The sequence below is a fragment of the Megalops cyprinoides genome, chromosome 12 (assembly GCF_013368585.1).
Source record: "Megalops cyprinoides isolate fMegCyp1 chromosome 12, fMegCyp1.pri, whole genome shotgun sequence".
NCBI lineage: Eukaryota > Metazoa > Chordata > Actinopteri > Elopiformes > Megalopidae > Megalops > Megalops cyprinoides.
The window spans coordinates 14,807,938-14,826,629 of record NC_050594.1 but is presented as its reverse complement, the minus strand read 5'-3'; the positions used below and the strand labels follow the sequence as shown (position 1 = coordinate 14,826,629).

Sequence of the window (18,692 nt, the reverse complement as noted above, 5' to 3'; positions counted from 1 at the left end):
ACCATGCAGATTTCTGTTACTACCAGAAATAACAAAATCCAATTCAGAAGTGTGGCCTTGTCAACGTAAGCACCGCCCCCATTTGCCATCAACGTTGCACATCAAGTCATATTTCACAACTCTCACCTGCCAGGTGAGTCAAGGGGCTCCGCCCACATAAGTTTTAGTTTTGCTACTGATGACATTGGACCCACAACCACCCAACCACACCTATCACGGTTTCCACGGCAACAGCAAGGCTGATGGAACCCTGGTGCTACCTTATCCTCACCTGTGCACCAATGACATACCATCTCCTGCTAGCAACAAAAATGAACAGGAATGCTACATACATGGACATCGCTACAACGCCACTGTTAAGCAGCAAACGTTTTGGATTTGCCTACTGATGTAGACATACTCCTGGGAGTACATAAGAAAAGAGTAATGGAGTAAAATGATGGATGTCTCATCAAGCATGTAATCTGGGGTCTAACTGGCTAAATGAAGACAAACACTGTTCAAAAGTCATATCATTCCAAAAACATTTTTACAGTTATTATAAGCGCTTTCAAAAGCCATTTCAGACAAAAATACCATTCAAAATATTTTTTTATATATATTTGGTTAATCAAATTACTGCCTTCAGATTTCTTTGTTTTGTTTTTGGCAATATTTTGATCACAATAATTGTAATCTTATTCATATTTACAAGCATTAAATATGTTTTAGTTGCTTATGAAGGATGGAGAAAGGTAGCCTCTGCTTCAATGACTACAGACCCTGGCCTTTCTGGAGCGCAGCAAAGAGATTTGTCCTGCTCAGCATTTCACGTTTGAACTCAAGAGATTTCTGCCTGTCCATCAGTTAAACAGCCTTGCTTCTTGGGGTCTGACAAAAGCTGAATGCAGTTCAAAGATTGTTCTTAGAGCTACAGAAACACTGTGGTCACAGTTTCTCTCTGACCATGCGTGAAACATACTTTTTTTTGCTTTTGCCTCTGCAGAAAGCACACCCCAGCTGACAGATATGGCTGTCAAAAGCTACAATCCATTTCTCTATCATTGCAACCGGCAGGAAACACATCAGTTCCTGACTATGTTAGTAACGCATGCATATGTTTTGTGGTATCAAATACACGTAGAGAATATACATTTAGTTCAGTAAACAAACAGCTCCTTCCAAAGAAAAAAAAAATCCCAAACATAGGCTCCACATCAGGTGGCCTGTTTCTATGTACTCATCCTATTGAGTTTCTTTCTGTGTGTGTATGTGTGTGTGTGTGTGTACACGCGTGTGTGTAGTGTGTATCTTTGCGTTTGGTACTTTGTTACAAATACAAACATGAATACACACATGCAGAAAATTAAAGTCAATCACATCCACTCTTGACTCAGTGTCAACAGGTCAGCAGATATGGAAATGAGAGTGAAACAGACCAACTGAAATGTAGATAATAATAATAATAAAGAAAAATCCTCCTAGATTGCCTTTGAGTAACTGTGTATTCAATAAATGATATTTGCACATGACCAACAATGCTAACAATAGTGGTAGTCCTAGTAATAATAATAATAATAATAATAATAATAATAGTGGTAGTTATAATATAAAAACAATGAGGGTATGAAAATACAAAGCAAACGAGAAACCACAGTGCTTGAAATGAGACTGGTGTTGCATTCTCCGTGGGGTCGCACCCCCTAACAGGACAGGGGCGGACTCCTGCTCTCAGTGCAATGTGTGTGCGTGTGTGGTCCCACCCCTTCAGACCGCATCAGCCTGCCCCCTGTGCTTGCCCAACGCCACCACTAAAGCTCCTCTCTCTCTCTCTCTTTCTCTCTGTTGGAAACTGAAATGAAGGGTGTCTTTCTCAGGCCGAAAGAAGAAGGTGCGCCGGCCGGGTTTAGTTGAACACCTTGGGCGGCCCGTCTGGGCGTCTTGTCTGCACGATTTTCTGCTTGGGCCGCGCCTCCGTCTCGTCGTCCTCCGTCTCGCTCTCGCACACGTGCACCACCACGCTGGGTGTCGACTCCGTCCCAGCATGCAGTTCGTACTTCTCACCTGCAGACAGGTAGGGGAGAGGGTGGGCAGAGAGAGAGAGAGATAGAGAGGGGAAGTGTGAGAGGGAAGGAGAGGAAGAAAAGAGAGGGAAAGAGTTCAGTATGTAAATGTATCATGGAGTTCACACAGCTGCTGCTATTTCAGTCACACAAAGCCAGGGTTGGAAACACTCACAATACTCCAGTGCCATAATCTCTGCTACCCACTGCTGGCCACAAGCAGAATGCAGCTGTTGCAATCAGAAAGAATAATTAAGATCTATTTGAATATGCTCGCTGTAAGCCAACCATTTGAATACTTCTGAGTAACACTACTAACACTACCCTGGGAATATCTTGTATTAATTATCTTTAATAACATCTCATACTTTTGTATTTTTCCATGCTTTTCATACTACGGCATTTCATAATAGGGAGATGAGCAACTTTGTGGATTTTATGTTTGTAAGGAATAGCTCTAGTCATGCAACAGACTGAGCCATTCCAGGTTTTATTAAAAGCAATAAGCAATAGTGCAATTGACCCATAGCCCAGTTGTAAGGAGAGTGAGAATCTGACTGTGGGAACAGAATGGACTAAGTTAACAGCCCCTGTTCTCACAGAGGAGAACTGTCCCATGTTTCTCAGTGTCTGATCCTGCACTGATGTTGTCTACACTAACTCTGCAGCTCAACCATCCCAGTTCCTACTATTGCTACAGTCCTTCCACAATCTGGAGCCTGCAAGTCTACCACACTGCTGGATAACATGATTTTACACAGACAAAACTGTGCTTTAGGGGGATCTTGACATTTAAGAAAGTGCTCACTAATCAGACCTAATGGCTGTATATATACAAAAAACAAGTCCTGGCTTCAAAGACCGATTTTGTTATTTTACTGTGAAACATTTACTTTTGCCACATTCTACGTCAACCTTTTCCGGGAGACTGAAATTAAAAGTCCTTTGGCCTTTTTTCCTCCAAATTGGTAACAACAGACACACACATACACATACACACACAGAGATTGTATCAGGGTTGCCAAGGAGACGAGACAGGCCAAGGAAATGTGATAAGAGGTTTCCCACATAGCTGTCTGGATGGCTGAAAAAAAAAGGCCTTTGTCGTTGGAAAAGCTGTCTTTCCGCAATGGCCCAGAAGAGGGCAGGATGGAGCTATGCCAACTCTGATCTGGTGCAGAGCTAAACCAAAAGGAATACTTTCCAGATGCCCTCTTTAATGCTCTGAATATGGAAAGGGGTACGTACATGCACGGTAATACCCTAACAAACATGATCAGTCTAATGATTAATGAACACTGTGAGTGTACTAAGCAAGTAAAGGCACACAACAATCTTTTTTTAAAGTACAAATTATTTCTCCCCTGACTTGGTAGTCTGCTTAAATAACGTCCTGCTTATGAGGTATTTTGACATAATCGCACTACAATGGCATGGTGGGAGTTCAGTCACATCCAGCATCACGACCGAATGATGTGTGTCATTTTGAGATCAAACAGGAAGTGGGAGAGAGGGAAGTGCCCTGTCACTTCCTCTCTGTTCACCCTGAAATATAGAGAGCTGGCTCTACAGCCTGCAGTTTATTGATCTGCTAGAAAGACTGACAGCCGAAATGGAGTTCACACGTACATGGTTGGATGGATTATTAAAATAAAGGTTTTCTCAAAAAAAGAAACACACACACACACACACACAAACAAACAAAACAGAAACACAATAAAGCCTTCTGTGACTTACAAGCCCTCTCTAACAACAAGCCCTCTTAGGTACTCTGTGCATCTGACATGCACTGCAGACTGGTCAGCAACGCTAATGCTAAGGAAGGGAGAGGCAGGCACAAATAGCAGGACCTTCCGAAGCACAAACACACAGTCTCTCATTCCCCTGCTTTTGATCTGTGACATTTCTGAAAGGTTACTGCAACGTTCAGGCGCCAGCCTGGGCCAAGCCACGTCAAACACTCTCGGTGAACCCCCAAGAGAGGGGGAGAGCTGACTGAGCGCCGTGAGAGAGAGGGGGCGTGCAGCAGAATTCTGGGATATCTGTGAGAGAGTGGGAGGCACACCCAGGCACTTATCCAGGATCAGCTTGCTCAACTCTAATCCTAACTTTAGCTGTTTCATGCGAAAAAGCTTAAAATGGATCCAGCGTCAGCGCTGAACTCTAACCTGGGCCCAGCTTGGCAACAGCGCACAGCAGGTCGTAGTTGATGACGGGCGTGGCATCTTCGCTCTGGCTCCACCCCACGGGCGGAGACGCCGGGGGCGAGATGAGGAACTGCTTGACGGGCTGCGGGGGTGCCAGGTAGGATTTGTCGATGTCCTCGCCAGAGTTCTGCACCTGGAGTGGAAGCAAGCGAGGTGACTTTTCAGGTCTCTGTCACCTCCAGCAAGGTCACACACACACAGACACAGACAGTGACCTGCCCATGTCATTTCCTGTTGGGGTTCTGTACAGGTAGATAGTTCCCAGCAGGCACTGATCCAGGATTAGCTAGCTCAACCCCAGCCCTGACTTTCATAGTTTTGTGCAAAAAAAGCTTAAAATGGAGCCGGAGCCAGAGCCACATTTGGGTTAACCATATCTGAACATAGCTAGCCAATTAACACAGATAGCTCCTCACACCGTCACTAACTGTCGGTACCCTAGACTATACCCTCTGCTTCCTCTTCACTACAATGCAAGGCTATCTTTCCAATTACAGACTGCATCAGGACTGTCAGCATTCAACACCCAAACTACAAAAGCGTGCAGCTATAAATGGCCACAAATAGGTTTGAGGAGGGCTTCTAATCAGCATACACTGAGGTCGGCACATGCTGTCAGTGTATCCATTTGTTGTTGACTGCGTTTATGAGGTTTGCCACTCTGTGCTAATGTTCAAGCATGACATCACCTATATTTTTCAGTGCTGCCTGAGGAGGACCAGAGGGCAAGACGTTCCACTAGCATGCTGTACTTGACCTATATGCAGTGGGCATTATCTGATACTGTTCTGTCTAAAGCCATTTGAGTTATTTTTGAGAGGGACTTAACTTCCTCACTCAGGGAGTATGAATATTCACCTGGGCAAAGTACAACTTCAGCTTCTTGCCGTTGAAGTCGGACTCGTGAAGCTCGATGCGTGCTCGGGCCGCTGCTTCTGGGGTGCTGAAGCTGATCCGAACCCGACGGAAGCTCTTGAACATCTGGAAGGACGTCTGCTCGTCGTAGATCCTGAACAGGGCTTCGAATCGCTCCTGGAACAAAACCAGAAACCACAGCACAACACAACCATTAGTTTTGTGCCTTTGCTTCTGGGATAAGCAGAATAACCACCACCACGGCCACAACCATGTTTTCAGTGGTCAGTGTGACATAATTTATGCTCAAAGAACTCCTGAAATATGTAACGGTCCCAAATCCCATAAATGTGCTCCGGCACATGCTTGAGCCATTGTCAGCCTGTGTGTATGTTTGTATGTGCGTGCGCGCGTGTGTGCGTGTGTGTGCGTATGTGTGCGTGTGTGTGCGTGTGTGTGCGTGTGTTGATAGGGTGGTGGGGGGCAGAAGGCTGTATGTAATGCTGGCCATTGGGGTGCTGTGTGTCCTCCTTTTACAAGCACGTGGCAAACTATTGTCCTTGTCTTCATTGTCTGTGCATGGGCCCCATCGCCCCCTGTTTTCACCATTACAATAACTTCTGCACAGTGTGTATTGGGTTCCTATGAAAGGACACACTGTTACACTCAATGGGCCAGTGAGCAAGGTCATCGACAGAGGGGAAGCGCGAGAGAGAGACAGAAAGAGGGAGAGAGCGTGCAAGAGACAGGGAGGGAGTGATGGAGAAGGGAAGAAGGGATAGCAGGGAGAACAGATTAAATATGATTTAGAGAAAGAAAGGAGACAGGGATGTGAGAACAAGATTCCTATTGGTAAACAAACACAGCACAAAATAAACGTATGTGCCATCTGGCCCTAAACAGAGCTAAAATTGAAAGACAAACTCTTCTGCTATCAGGCCCTGAACAGAGATATTACTTTGGCAGAAGATCTTATGGCTCAAAAAAAAACTCAAAAAGAAAGTCAAATTCAAGCAAAATACAGAGCCAATGATTATAGTCTAGCCAATACAAAAAGATAAAGATATGTAAAAACAAAATATATCAATAAATGTATGTATACTATAATTGGGGCGACAGTGGCTCAGGAGGTAGAGCAGTCGACTGGGGATTGGAAGGTCCCTGGTTCGAATCTGGCTCATCCTGGCAGAGTGTCGAAGTGTCCTTGAGCAAGACACTGAACCCCCAACAGCTCCCAGTGGCCAGTTGGTAAGCCTGTATAGCAGCCTCTGCCACTGGTAGGTAGATGTGAGGCATATAACTGTAAAGTGCTTTGAGTACTCAAATGAGTAGAAAAGCGCTATATAAATGCAGTCCATTTAATTGAATTGAACAGAGGGCAGACCACACCTGACTACTTGAGTTTTTAAACTTGTTTCAGTGGGCTCTATGATGTTTGTTTCTTGGGGGGGATGTGGGAATGTACTGGATATGTTTTTTTTGGTGTGTTGGTTGCCTCCAATGGCCAGAAATCTGTAGATGTAACAGGATTTGTGGTCTGGCAGGCTTTTGAAGGGAAAATAAATGCACACTTCCAGACCCTTTTCTGGTACAGTGCCCCTGATCGATTCTGGGGTGACAAACTGGCACAGCTTGCTTTCAGAACCATGCCAGAATTTCGGTGCAGGCCTTGTGAAATGTAACATTAATTGCTTTGGCGCCAGCATAACTTCATCTTCACTGGTCTTTCCAAACAATTTCTGCATTTATGTGAACAGATGTCAGCACCCTTCTGCACTTCTACCTCCCCAATTATCTAAACCACCCTCTGTTTCTATTTGACTCTATGTCACTCCATTGCTGTGGTTTTACCAATCTTTGCCGCCTCTTTTTTTTTTTAACAAATAAATGACTCTTCTTCCTACATAAAATCACATGGTTGGGGAATGTGATGGATCCACCAATAAACTCATGAGAGTACCTTTTACCCAGTATCACGTTAAACCAAGCCAGCGTATTTTAGCCAGTTTGCTCACTCTTGGATTGCATTTAGCTGACGATGAGGGTCAGATGTTGGTGATCTGGTTGTGATTCCTGATCTTCTACTGATCTTAAAAGCAGGGCGGAGGGAAGAGAGCCTCCCCTGCAGTCAGAGGTGAAGCTACTTCCACACTGACGGTCATTCATTGCGACCCTGAACGAGTGCTGAATCAACCTCAGGGATACCGACTGTCCTGGGACATTGATTACTCAGTTTGGAGAAGAAATGAGATTCCTCTGTTACATCAGCTGCCCCGGGGTGTCAAACGGGACATGGTGACATTTCAATGGAGAATCCAATCAAGCCATTCTGCTGGGCGCTGAAGAACATACAAGACCCTCAAAGGGATTGAGGAAATGCCTTCTCATCCTCCGTTTCCCACTTCTGAAAATGGGACATTTACAGCAATTAAGCAGACATCATTTTCAGACCCTACCACTCTTAGCAGATGGACAGTCATGTCTAGGAAGTATCCCCGGAAAAATGCTTACTTTTTCCAGCATGGCCTATCAAACATTTTATAAAGTTCCAAGGCCTATACACTCCATATTTTAAAAAGAAGAAAACGAGGGCACTTATTTCTGCTATTGCATTGCATCAAATCCCTGCTCCTGTGTTAAGGTTTAGTCCAAATTAACTGCACAGCAGGATATGATAAAAGTTGAGCTTCTGACATCTCAGGTCAGGGCAGCCTGTTGTTTGCTGAGCACCTCAGGGGAAGTGATATTAATGGATGCCTCTGAGGGAACAAAGACACAGGATGTAGAGGGTGCATGTGGAGGGGCTCAGGTAGATCTGATTATAACACAAAGCCCTTCACCACTATTCACTATTCATTACAGAGAGCTTTCAGTTACTCAGATTAAGCGCCACACATCAGAAACAAAACATTTCCTTGGTGCCAGAGGAAGGAAAAAAAGGAAACTACAAACAAGAAAGGTGAATAATTCAACAGCATCATATCATCTTTCCAAAGGATTTCAGGAGAATGGGACAGGAGCAATTAGCCCAGGAAGGGTTGGGCTGTCCAGTGAATTCTGCTTCTTGAACTGGGACAGCTCAGGAAATGTCTCCTTGAGGACGAACATGTGAATCATATAGCTGGATTCAAAGTGAATGACTGTTGGTTCAAGGACCAGGCCTGTGGTCACGGCCCTCAAGAACCAGGGCTAAGTAGCCATGTGGCCCCCCACTGCTCTGCAAATCAAGAAACACAAGCCCAGCTCCAACCCCTTTCCTCCTTTTGTTTACAAAGGCTCTGGATATAAAAACAGACCTAGTCTCATGAGCTAAACAGACTTTAGTCTCTGTGCTTTAATCTATTCATATTCATATGAACAAATCAGGCAGTGTCAGGGGAGATTTATAGGAACTAACAGCAGCTGTTCACTGTTCAGTTCTTAAATACACAATAACTTGATGTTATAACCTTGGTACAGCACAACCTCCTTCTACTATTGTAAAAAGGGGAGTTATAATGGCATTATAATATCTGATTATAAAAAGTTTATAGTGATTATTTTATTTATATGATGTTCATATAAAATGTTTATTGTATGTTGTTTCTGCTGTCTTGTAGGAAATTTGTAACTGTCGAGTATCATGTTGCATACCATCTAACATGTATGAGCATTCAGTCCCATACCAAGAGCTACCTTTCCTCCAACATTCAACCCTGCCCATTTCTCTTTAGATCTGTAATTATATTTGGCTACTTTTGCAAGAAAGAAAGAGAGAAACAAAAAGAGCCACAAATAAATCAGCAGTCATTTCCATCCATGGTCAGAGGATTGGAATTCATTAAAATTCTTCTGTCAACATAATAACCTAAAGTACAAAATGTCGGGCATGATTCACACCAGTAACCATGCCAACCTCACAGTGGAAGGTCAAGGACTCTGTAAAAATGGTACGATTTAAAAAAAGCCACCTGTAATTTTGGGTCCCGTGTTCCTTCAATGACAGAGAGTCACTGCCGACCAGAAGTGTACAGCCGACACATCGACACAGTCTGTTACCCACAACTGCATCGGTCAATGACACACACCCACAAGCAGACACATAAGCGCACACACATGCACACGCGTGTGTGCACACCTGGACGCGTGCGCACACGCACTCACGGACACGAGCAATGACTAGCGATTGTTTCAGCTGTTTTATGGGTCATCAGCTTACTTCCCAAAGTCAACACAAAGGGAGCGCGATGCAGTGGCAGAAAATATCCAGCAATGCAGCAGACTGGGGAAGCTGCATCTGCGTCAGCACGTGAAGAACGAGCCCCAGAGCCAACCGACACCCCACTTCCACAGCACCTCCCCTTCTCTCCCGCTGCCATTCACCGGCTGCTGCAGCCCTCCCCAAGCAAAATCGATGAATGAATGAACAAAGAAATATATATATATATATAATTCCTCATCAGGAAAAAGGGGACAAGAGGTACACTTGTGTGCCTGATTGCTTGAGGGCAGAACAAAAAAAAAAAAAAAACTTCGAGAGAAAACAACAAAAACAATTCATTTGTAACGTCACCTTTGTGATGCTCGGCTGATTTCTGAACGGTCTGCCAAATGCTCTGAATAGGTTATTCCAGCCCAGGATGAGTAGACGATTCTACATTACGGCTAATAAAACCATATATGATAAACGAGTGGGTAGCAGTGCCACCATTGCATTACTAGTTAAACTCTTCCGCTTCATTGGCTACATCTTGTGCATTACCATATGTGAGCCAAGAGCCATCAGACTGTTGTATAACTTCCGGTTGTAGATGACGAGAAGGCAACTTGAGGTGTAGGCGTAGTTTCGGGATGCGTTGTTACGCAAAGCCCTGGAGGGGCCTAGCATTACAGCTAGCACGCAATTGACACTAAGTTGAATAATCACGATGGGCTCAGCTCTGAGTGTATCACCACACAAGGTTTTGTGTGATTGCTAATTACACCAGCAGCCACCCTGCTCTCTTGCGCAACAGTTGCGTGTGGAATCAGGATGCATGCTCAAAAGAGCATTATCGCTCCCTCAAGTTTTTTGGCTTATGCTCAAAACCAAAATGACTCATGGTTTAAGTCCCCAGCGTGGCTGCGACCCATCTCCACCACACCCCCGCCAGCCGTCCCCAAACTCTGAAACCTCCCATGCACCTCTCATATTCTGAAAGATGCACCCCTGCCATCACACACCGGCCATTCTTTGAATGTTATCAAGCTCCCCAGCGGCACAAGGAAAACTTGAATTAACGTTCAATTTATGGTAATAGATTTTTTGGCACTGGTGGAGCAGATGTGTCCCTCAGAAGGGACCCCTCTTTAATGAATTGAGCCGTATATTTATTTCCTCACATAATGCGTAACACAAGTGGGTGCGTTCACTTATTCATGGGCTGTTCCGTAAGCGGACTTCCTGAGCAGGGTGTAGGGTTACGCGCAGCGGCAGGATGCAAAACACGCTGTGTGGCATGCACTGCTGAGGCCCCTGGTGCGGGTTCTCTGTGGAGCCCACGGCGTGCCTTACTGATTACAAGAAACACAAGCTCAGAATCAGCCCGTCCGACCAAATTCTTAACAGAAAAGAAATGGGAGTGTTAAACAGCCTTTTTCTGATTTTGCCACCCCCCCAGCCCTCAGTCTAAGGAAAAAAAAAAAGGGTAAAACTGCTAAGGTAAGGATATAACTGCTAAGTACACCAACTCATCTGCATAAGGGCAGGTGACATGATGATAAATTTAGTGTTTTCAGACTGGTTTGAAGCTCTGCAGATATACAGGCCCTCTATGGAACCTCTATCTATAGCTTTGGGCATCCACGGCCTGTGTGGAGCCTTTGAGCATGCAGCGCTTCTATGAAGCCTAAAAGCTAAAGGCAGCAGAGTACAGTCCTAATGTCACAGCACGTGAGACGAGCCATGTGGCAGCGCCGTGACTCAGCGGGGGTGACCAGCGATCGCTCGCGACCTCGGTAATGTGACAGTTAACGTGTTTAAAAAGCCATCGGGACAGACAGACGGCATCCCCCAAGCCGCCACGAGCGCGAGAGCGACCGCGTCGCAGACGGTGTAACACTGAGAGGCGATGGATCACGGAGCAGACGGCAGCAGCAGGGGACAGCACGGTGACACCTATCCACAATGACACAATCATAACACTGACAGCACACAGAGCTGCCTACCAACGGTCACTGAGCGGAATTTTCCATCCTTCTGAGCTTGTGGGCGACACGAATGCTTTTTGAGTTACTGGGGTCAGGTGACTGCAGGTGCTTTTTCCACAGAGCTTTCACACCTGGTTAAGGCCTCTCTACAGCACAGGCGGCTGACTGGGGTACATTACGGGGTTTGTGCACCTGTGTGCAAGACCACTAATAGCCCAGAGTAAAAAAGTTGCAGTCTTGGCAACCTACGACGTAAAATCAACAAAGACAGAAAAGAGAGTGGTATGACAGGTGGCATCTTATAGGACAGCACAAAAAATGGAGACTCATTTTTGACTCATATGCTGATACTCATCTCTGATAAGTTTACACACAGACTGAACTTTCTGAAGGAAAGATTGGTGAGACAGGATTGTTGTTTTGCAAGACGACTGGACTCAGAACTTCATGACATCCAAGTAGAGCTGTAGTTAGCCAGCCACACTGAGCTATCTGACTGTTTTTGATGTGTTAGTCGGGTAGTTAGAACAGACCTGCTGTCATTCTTGGTAGCTGGCTGTGAATTTGTAGTGTGCAATCTGCAAATGACAAAGTTTGGTCTTCATTTACATAACGATATTAAGCTACTGAGTTGAAGACCATGACTGGCAGGTTTTGTGATCTAAATGTCAGAACTAAAGCTGAATCTAAAAAAAAAATCAACATGTTCAAAAATGACAACAGATAAGTAACTGGGTTTCTCTGCATCATCCCACTGCAGTGAGGTCACAGACGAGTTTTTTTCCCCGCTTTCATGTGACGTCAGATCACCTATCACATCCCTACTGAGCACAGGGTCTGCATCAGACTACTACACTTACAGCCACGATCAACAAACAAAGACTTTACCTCTCTTTCCAGATAGTTTGATTTCACTTTCAGACTTATGGAAGAAAAAACAACTCACCCTTCCTTATTTGACAGAAAAGGCCATTTGCAGAGAGAGTGCAATCTTCTGGTTCCTTCATTATATGGTTTCTGGGGTCATGTAAGCCTTTTTGCTCATTCTCTTCATTATGCATGAACTGATTCATTTAGGAATGCCCATACTGGTTTGGGTGAGGAAAGGCTGGATGGTAAATGGATGATGGGTAGTGGTTATGCCACTTGCCGATCCAGTCTTCGTAATGACAGCTATTCAACGTCAACGTGTTTGAAGCCTCTCCAGAAAACGGGGAATCTTGGCTGGTATTCAGCTGTTCATCATATTAAAGTCGAACAGCTTTTCATTTACGAGAGGTGCTTCCTTTAAATCTGGTTAGCAGACCTCTTTGGAATCACAAACATGCTTTTTTGAAATGTGCAAACACTAATTAACATTCAGTCATTAGAGTGAAAAGGAAAAGGTAAGAGAGAGGACTGCCACGGGGGAAATTTGCACCACTCGTTGCCAGGCTGCCATATAATACTATGATGCACTGGCGAGGACGCTCAGATTATTCAGTCCTTCCATGATGAACGCAGGTGGAGTCTGCCCTTTTGAGTCTAGGCTCAGGGGTCAGAGGTCATCAATGTCCACCCCACATAAGAAAATACCTCACTGATATAAATATCACTATATAGCTCTGCCTGAGTCCCCTCATTAAGAGCCTCCCGGTCTAATTCATTAGCAGAGACAGGATCTCGTTATGTCAGCCTTAGAGCCAGTGCAGACAGTCTGACAACAGGGGGCAAAGAAAATCTACCATGCGAGCAGTGAGAGGACAAAGTCCAGAGCTGTCTCTCAGATTATACGCTTGGAATCATAGTCGGACACTGGCAAACACATTACCTGCTCAACCAATCAGAGAGCAGGATGACGACCACCTGAGCCTCTGTGCGGAGTACATGTTGTATCAAAAACACAGGCACTAGCTTTCACTACCCATAAATGATAGTGTAACAATAACGAATGACATTAATTTAGCACCTTTCAAGGTTCTCAAAGTGCTTTATAGCAAAGGGGTGGAGCTCACCTCAAATCACCACTAATGTATAGCACCCACCTGGGTGATTCCTGGGAGCCATTTTGCACTAGAATGCTCACCACACATCAAGAAAAGGAGGAGAAGAAACCACGACCTATTGGAAAAATCTATCTAAATTTGAGTCCAGGAGAATTGCCGTTCCTGGTTCATTGGTAGCAGTAGGGTGGAGGTGCACAGGCCTTTATTCAGCATCACTGGAATCTAGGGTCCCAGGCTCAGTCGGTAAGAGACTCACCTTGTGTGTAGCCTCACCCCTGTGGCCCGGTTTGAAAGCAGCCGTGTCATCTGCCAACAATGATCAGGAAAACACAGTGGTGGAAAAACAAAACGTCTTTATTCTGTTGAGGATGCAGGTAGGTATGTCGGCCAAGGTTTTCTCATCTCACCACTCTCAGGCGCCCTGTGATATATCAGGACCTATGAGTTTCTCAGATTATGTCAGCGGTAGAGCATCTATCCTCCAACGAGTACCCACTCCACTGTGGTGCATTGTGTGCTGAGTGACTTGCAGCATAAAAAAACACTGACTGTATGTGAGTGTATCAGAGAATTGAACTCACCTCACTTAATAGAGGTGAGAGAGCATAAAATCACAGGATTCCAGTAACCATTTCCCATGGTTTTACTGCTTTTCTAAGAATGTATGTATCCTGAGAATATGAAAAGTCTTTGGAATTATAGCAATTTTTCTGTTGCACATTGTGCTGCTACACAAGCATAATGTCATACCCATGTGTTTAAATAATAATGTATATTGTGGTACTGTGTACAGAAGTCTGTGACCACTCACACAGTTCTCACAATTGAGCAGTGCCCCCTTAATGCTATTACTTTCTAATGGATTAGAGAAAAAAAAATCTCAGAGCTAGCTTGCTGTGGCTGCCTGCTCATTATGTAAAAGGAAGATTAAATTCGTTTAGCCTAGTGTGGAGTTCAGCACTGATTAGCTCCCCTTCAACCCCGGCCCTGTTCTCACCCCTACCCGGGGACAACACACAGAAATTTGCTGATGAGTGTATTTTCAGCACAGGAGTCACATCTGACATCTGATACAAGTGGAAAAAAACATTAGGGAATGTTATGGACAATATATCTGTGAAGCAAACACCTCCATTTCTGTTTTTGCAAGACTAAACGGAAAATGCCCGCAATGACAGAACTGTACAATATTATGGTTGCCACTCAGAATGGAGAACTGCATAATGTCTGTATTGTCACTTTTGTCTGTATTGTAACTTTTAGGTGAGAAAGAGTGCTTTAAGCTTTTATTTCAGACACTCCACTCCCCATTTTCATTCATCTTTTTTTGTGAAAAACTATGTATGCTGTCCTCAGTTCACATCTCCAGGTAGGGCTGTAGAATTATGTATGTATGGAGAAGGCATACTCCCACTCATAACTGCGCGCACTCTCTGCTTCTGCCCTAGCAGTTATGCTGCTATAGCCTATAACTAGCGGAGATTCTTGCCTGCGTTGCAGTCTCTGAGCTTTCTTGTCTTTCATCGCTCTTACAAACGGTGGTGGGTACGCTCTAACCACATGTACGCATTCTGTCTACTCCCTTCTGTTCTGAGATGTCCACCTGCCCTGAGACCTGAGGCCCGAACCCGCTATACTGCCAAGACACCCAGCTGCCGGCATGACATTAGCTCACCACAGTGCTGAGATGAAAAGTTACCCGCAACCATGATGACCACAAGAGAACTAAGATGTTCAGCATCCACAAGCCATGGAGCTGCCCTGGAAACCCAATGAACATGATCATCCCACCAATGAACAAGTGATTCTCCTGTAGACTGATGCCTAACAAACTGCTAATTTAATTCTGATGACTTACACACCCCTAGCAGTATTAATCTTTGTAATAAAATATTTTCCAGGGGTTTTACTGAGTCATGTCTTTGTTAGGAGACAGGGAATAATTTTCAGTTTTTCCCTGACTAGACTTGGTTTTTTTCTGTAAAGTGCTTTGTGACATACGCTGTAAATGCGCTATATCAAATAAATGTTGTTTTTCTTGTAGAATTACAGTCAATTTTCAAATAGGCACTGGAAATTCTGAGAACAATGGACATTTTTTGCCACCTCTGGCAAAAGTTGTCATTTTCTTTCCTTTTGATCCCAGAAGAACCAGGGTAATAAAACTGCTTCATATGAAACTAAAAATGCTTAAGAAATGTCATGTTGGTTAAAATATTATTCAAAAATTTGAAATAAATTGAACTATGCTTAAGAAAAGTAGACTACTGTTGTTACCTAGTAGAGGTCGACTGATGGATCGGGTGTGCTGATCTATCGGGCGGATATTTGCATTTTTTTCCTCTACGTGAGATGACTCATCATGTAACCACAGAGCATTGCCTAGTCAGAGCTCTGTAAATTGATGTAAGGAGAAGGTATGTCAACCACCCAAAAATTTAAAAATATTTCCTTTGCCATTTAATATGAATGTTTAGAAAATATTAAACTTGTGTGGGCATCTATTGATGGTGGTCATTAATAAAACAATCAAGAGATTCTTGGCACAATCAAGCAACTTGTCTACAAACAGCTGTAGCTACTCATCTACACTGTGTTCAGTTAGCTAGCTAGTTTGCTACAGTGGGTAGCTATGTCAGACAAAAAAAAAAAAAAAAAAAAAAACAGAAAGCCTAAAAATATTCAGGTCAATGTAATATTTTCACCACCTCATCTAATTAAAATGTAAACATTTGTCATACTTAATTTGTGCCAACAACAGTATCACTGAGAATTTCTTCACCCTATGTATATTCTATGCATCAGGCATGCAAAGTTGCATCAGGTGTGCAAAGTTGGCTGCATAATTATCCAGATGTTGAGGAATGCTGACATTTTATAACATTATTAATTTTAATAGCAACTGTCAGCATATCAGTCCTGTGTACCACCACTAATTCAATGCTTCAAATCATCACAATTTTTTTTTGTTCTTCTCCTCCCATGATGTTTTATTTTCAAAGCTTAAACACCTCAGCCCACATCAGCTCCACATGTCACTGCTTGGGCAGACAAAATATGCATAAACAATGTCACTAAACACTACCACTGGACAACATTTTTGCCTGTGGACAACATCGTTGAGCCTCAGAACAGAATCCTTTCCTGCTACAAGAACACAGCCATTTCCGCATACCTTTGTTACCAAAACTGTACATTTCCATGCTTTCGTAACCTCATCTACAGGGTTAAACTGTTCACACAATTAAGCCGATGGGAGCCATGCCCACATGCCTTTGCTGGGAGTGCATTTCACCCGTGACACAGGAAAGATGAGCCAGCACCAGCAACCAAGAGTTCATGTGAAAAAAAAGTTTGGTGACAGCTCAAGAAAAGCACACAGTCCTCGGCTTTTTTATCTATAAAAGTAAAGACAGTCGTTGTCTGCGGTCCTATGAATTGACATGCTTGATGGTCCCGCTGAATGACAGAGAGGAACAGCCAGTGCAGAATCAAAGCCTTCCCCCTGCCTCCTGACATGCGGCTTTAGTTAAGGATAAACCAGAACGGTTCTCCACAGAGAGAGAGAAAAAAAACGCAATCTAGGCTGTTCTGTCAAAGGGATTCTGTAACAACTCAAAGTCAAAAATAGAGCTTGTCAAAATAATTAAGAAAATTAATCCCGTAAGTGTGTGGAAGATCATTTTAATTACCATTTCCATGCCTGCTTTAAGCTGCAGCCAGTCACATGGGAAGGAACATAAGACTTTGTCGACCGGGCTGTTGTGTGGCCATGGTCTCAGATGTCCTGACCTCCTCACCCCTGTCCCCTGCAAATTCTCCACACCCTGCTACACTGGCACAGTGGTGCTCAAAAGGTTCCAAACTCTGCCATTTTAAAAAACAATCAGAGGTAACGCAGGCTATTTTCAAGTTTCCGATCACACCCGTTAAACAAAACTGAACAAACAGCAACCTTTCCCGATCTCTTCACCAACAATGGCGCCCATTTGTGCTTCTGCTTCCATTTCAACTGGGCTGACACACCCGAGACTGACCTTCAGCTTGTGGGACGTAAGCAGGAGGCAGGTCTACAATCACCTAGTATAAATAGCCCTGAATGGCAGCTAAGAGATGCACCAGGATAATACACCAAACCCACACAGCTCAAAATGAACTGCTGGGTTTGCATGTTGATGGTTTATGAAACATTGTGTCCTGATGGAGGGAGAGAAGAACAAACAGTTGGCACAATGATATCACCATCACTGGAGGGACACGAGATTAGTTGCCGTTTCGCAGACTCCGTTTGAGTGTGGGTTGCTGGCCTCGTGTTTGCGCTGGAGGTGAGCTGACCACCAAGGAGCCAGTAATTTTCCATCAGACGTTCAAATTATGACTTACCTCTCTGCGACTCTCCTAATGCATGTGGGCTTGCGAGACATGGCATTATAACTGAGCTGGGACAAACAGCACGGTGCAAACAGCAGGCAGAGCCGAAAATCGAGAGGGGGGAAAAAAAAAAAACAACAATGCCGTAGTTCACCTCTGTGCGTAAAACAGCCATCGTGTTCAATGGGCGAGCATGGGGATCGTACTGGCAGGTCAAATGCCACGGGCCGCCCCACTCCTTGCAGCGTATTATCCGTTTACAGCATGGGGGATATTAATCCTATTACTCCAATCTGTCACCAGTGTGTGTATGAAGGCAGGTGGTTTTCCTTTTTTACACTTTTCCACCTTGCAGCACCATCACGTAATCCTGATGGATACACAACGTTATGCAACAAACCCTAGGAGGGCGTTGCCATTGTCACCCAATGCCTCCCTTGCAAAAGGGTCTGGCCGGGTCTCCTGTGTCACCGGTTATCAAGGCAACACTTGATACTGGTGAGCCGCTGTCTCGCTAGCCTCTCACAAGGTGGCTGAATACTGAAGCACATTTGACATTATACTGATATGTAGAGTGATAGCCTCTTGAATCTGTTTAAATGTGACTGGGAAGAACGCAGCAAGGCAATTAATGCCATGGCCGGACTTTCCACCGAGGAGCATATAATGACTCACAGTGTCATCCAGTGTCCCATCCAAAAGACATTAAAGAGTGGACAAACACTTGAATTTCTTTTGCCCGGGCACTGCAAAGCTTCCACCTTTGGCAACTCAGAATGTGGTCAGGGTTTGGTGCTTGTGTGTGTGTGTGTGTGTGTGTGTCTATGCATGGTGGATGGGGGGAGGGGTGTATGGCAGTAACTTAATATAATGGCAAGTGAGGTAGCCCGGATATGCTTTATGTCACCTCTGCACACAGCATTCACCTGGTAACTGACACGCAGGACGAAAGCCTCTCCTCGTGTTTCAGCTTTTACCTGACCGTTCGGGTGGCTCCGGCCCCAGGCTAGCGCAGGAGTAAGCATGCAGACCTGAGCTCTCTGCGTATCGGGTACCACAGCAAG

General features: G+C 44.5%; 1 protein-coding gene across 2 annotated transcripts in view; it reads right to left on the bottom strand.

Annotated features, from left to right (window-relative positions):
* Nucleotides 1-1,580: 1,580 nt before the first annotated feature.
* The window catches only part of rcan3 (regulator of calcineurin 3), a 36,327-nt gene continuing 19,215 nt past the window's right edge, over nt 1,581-18,692 (bottom strand). For both annotated transcript variants that reach the window (XM_036542994.1, XM_036542995.1), the window contains 3 exons: nt 5,108-5,281; nt 4,211-4,382; nt 1,581-2,043 (listed from right to left, as the gene is read on the bottom strand). In XM_036542994.1, coding sequence (XP_036398887.1) covers nt 1,886-2,043; nt 4,211-4,382; nt 5,108-5,281 — 504 coding nt within the window. In that variant the 3' untranslated portion in view covers nt 1,581-1,885. The remainder of the gene's footprint in view (nt 2,044-4,210; nt 4,383-5,107; nt 5,282-18,692) is intronic.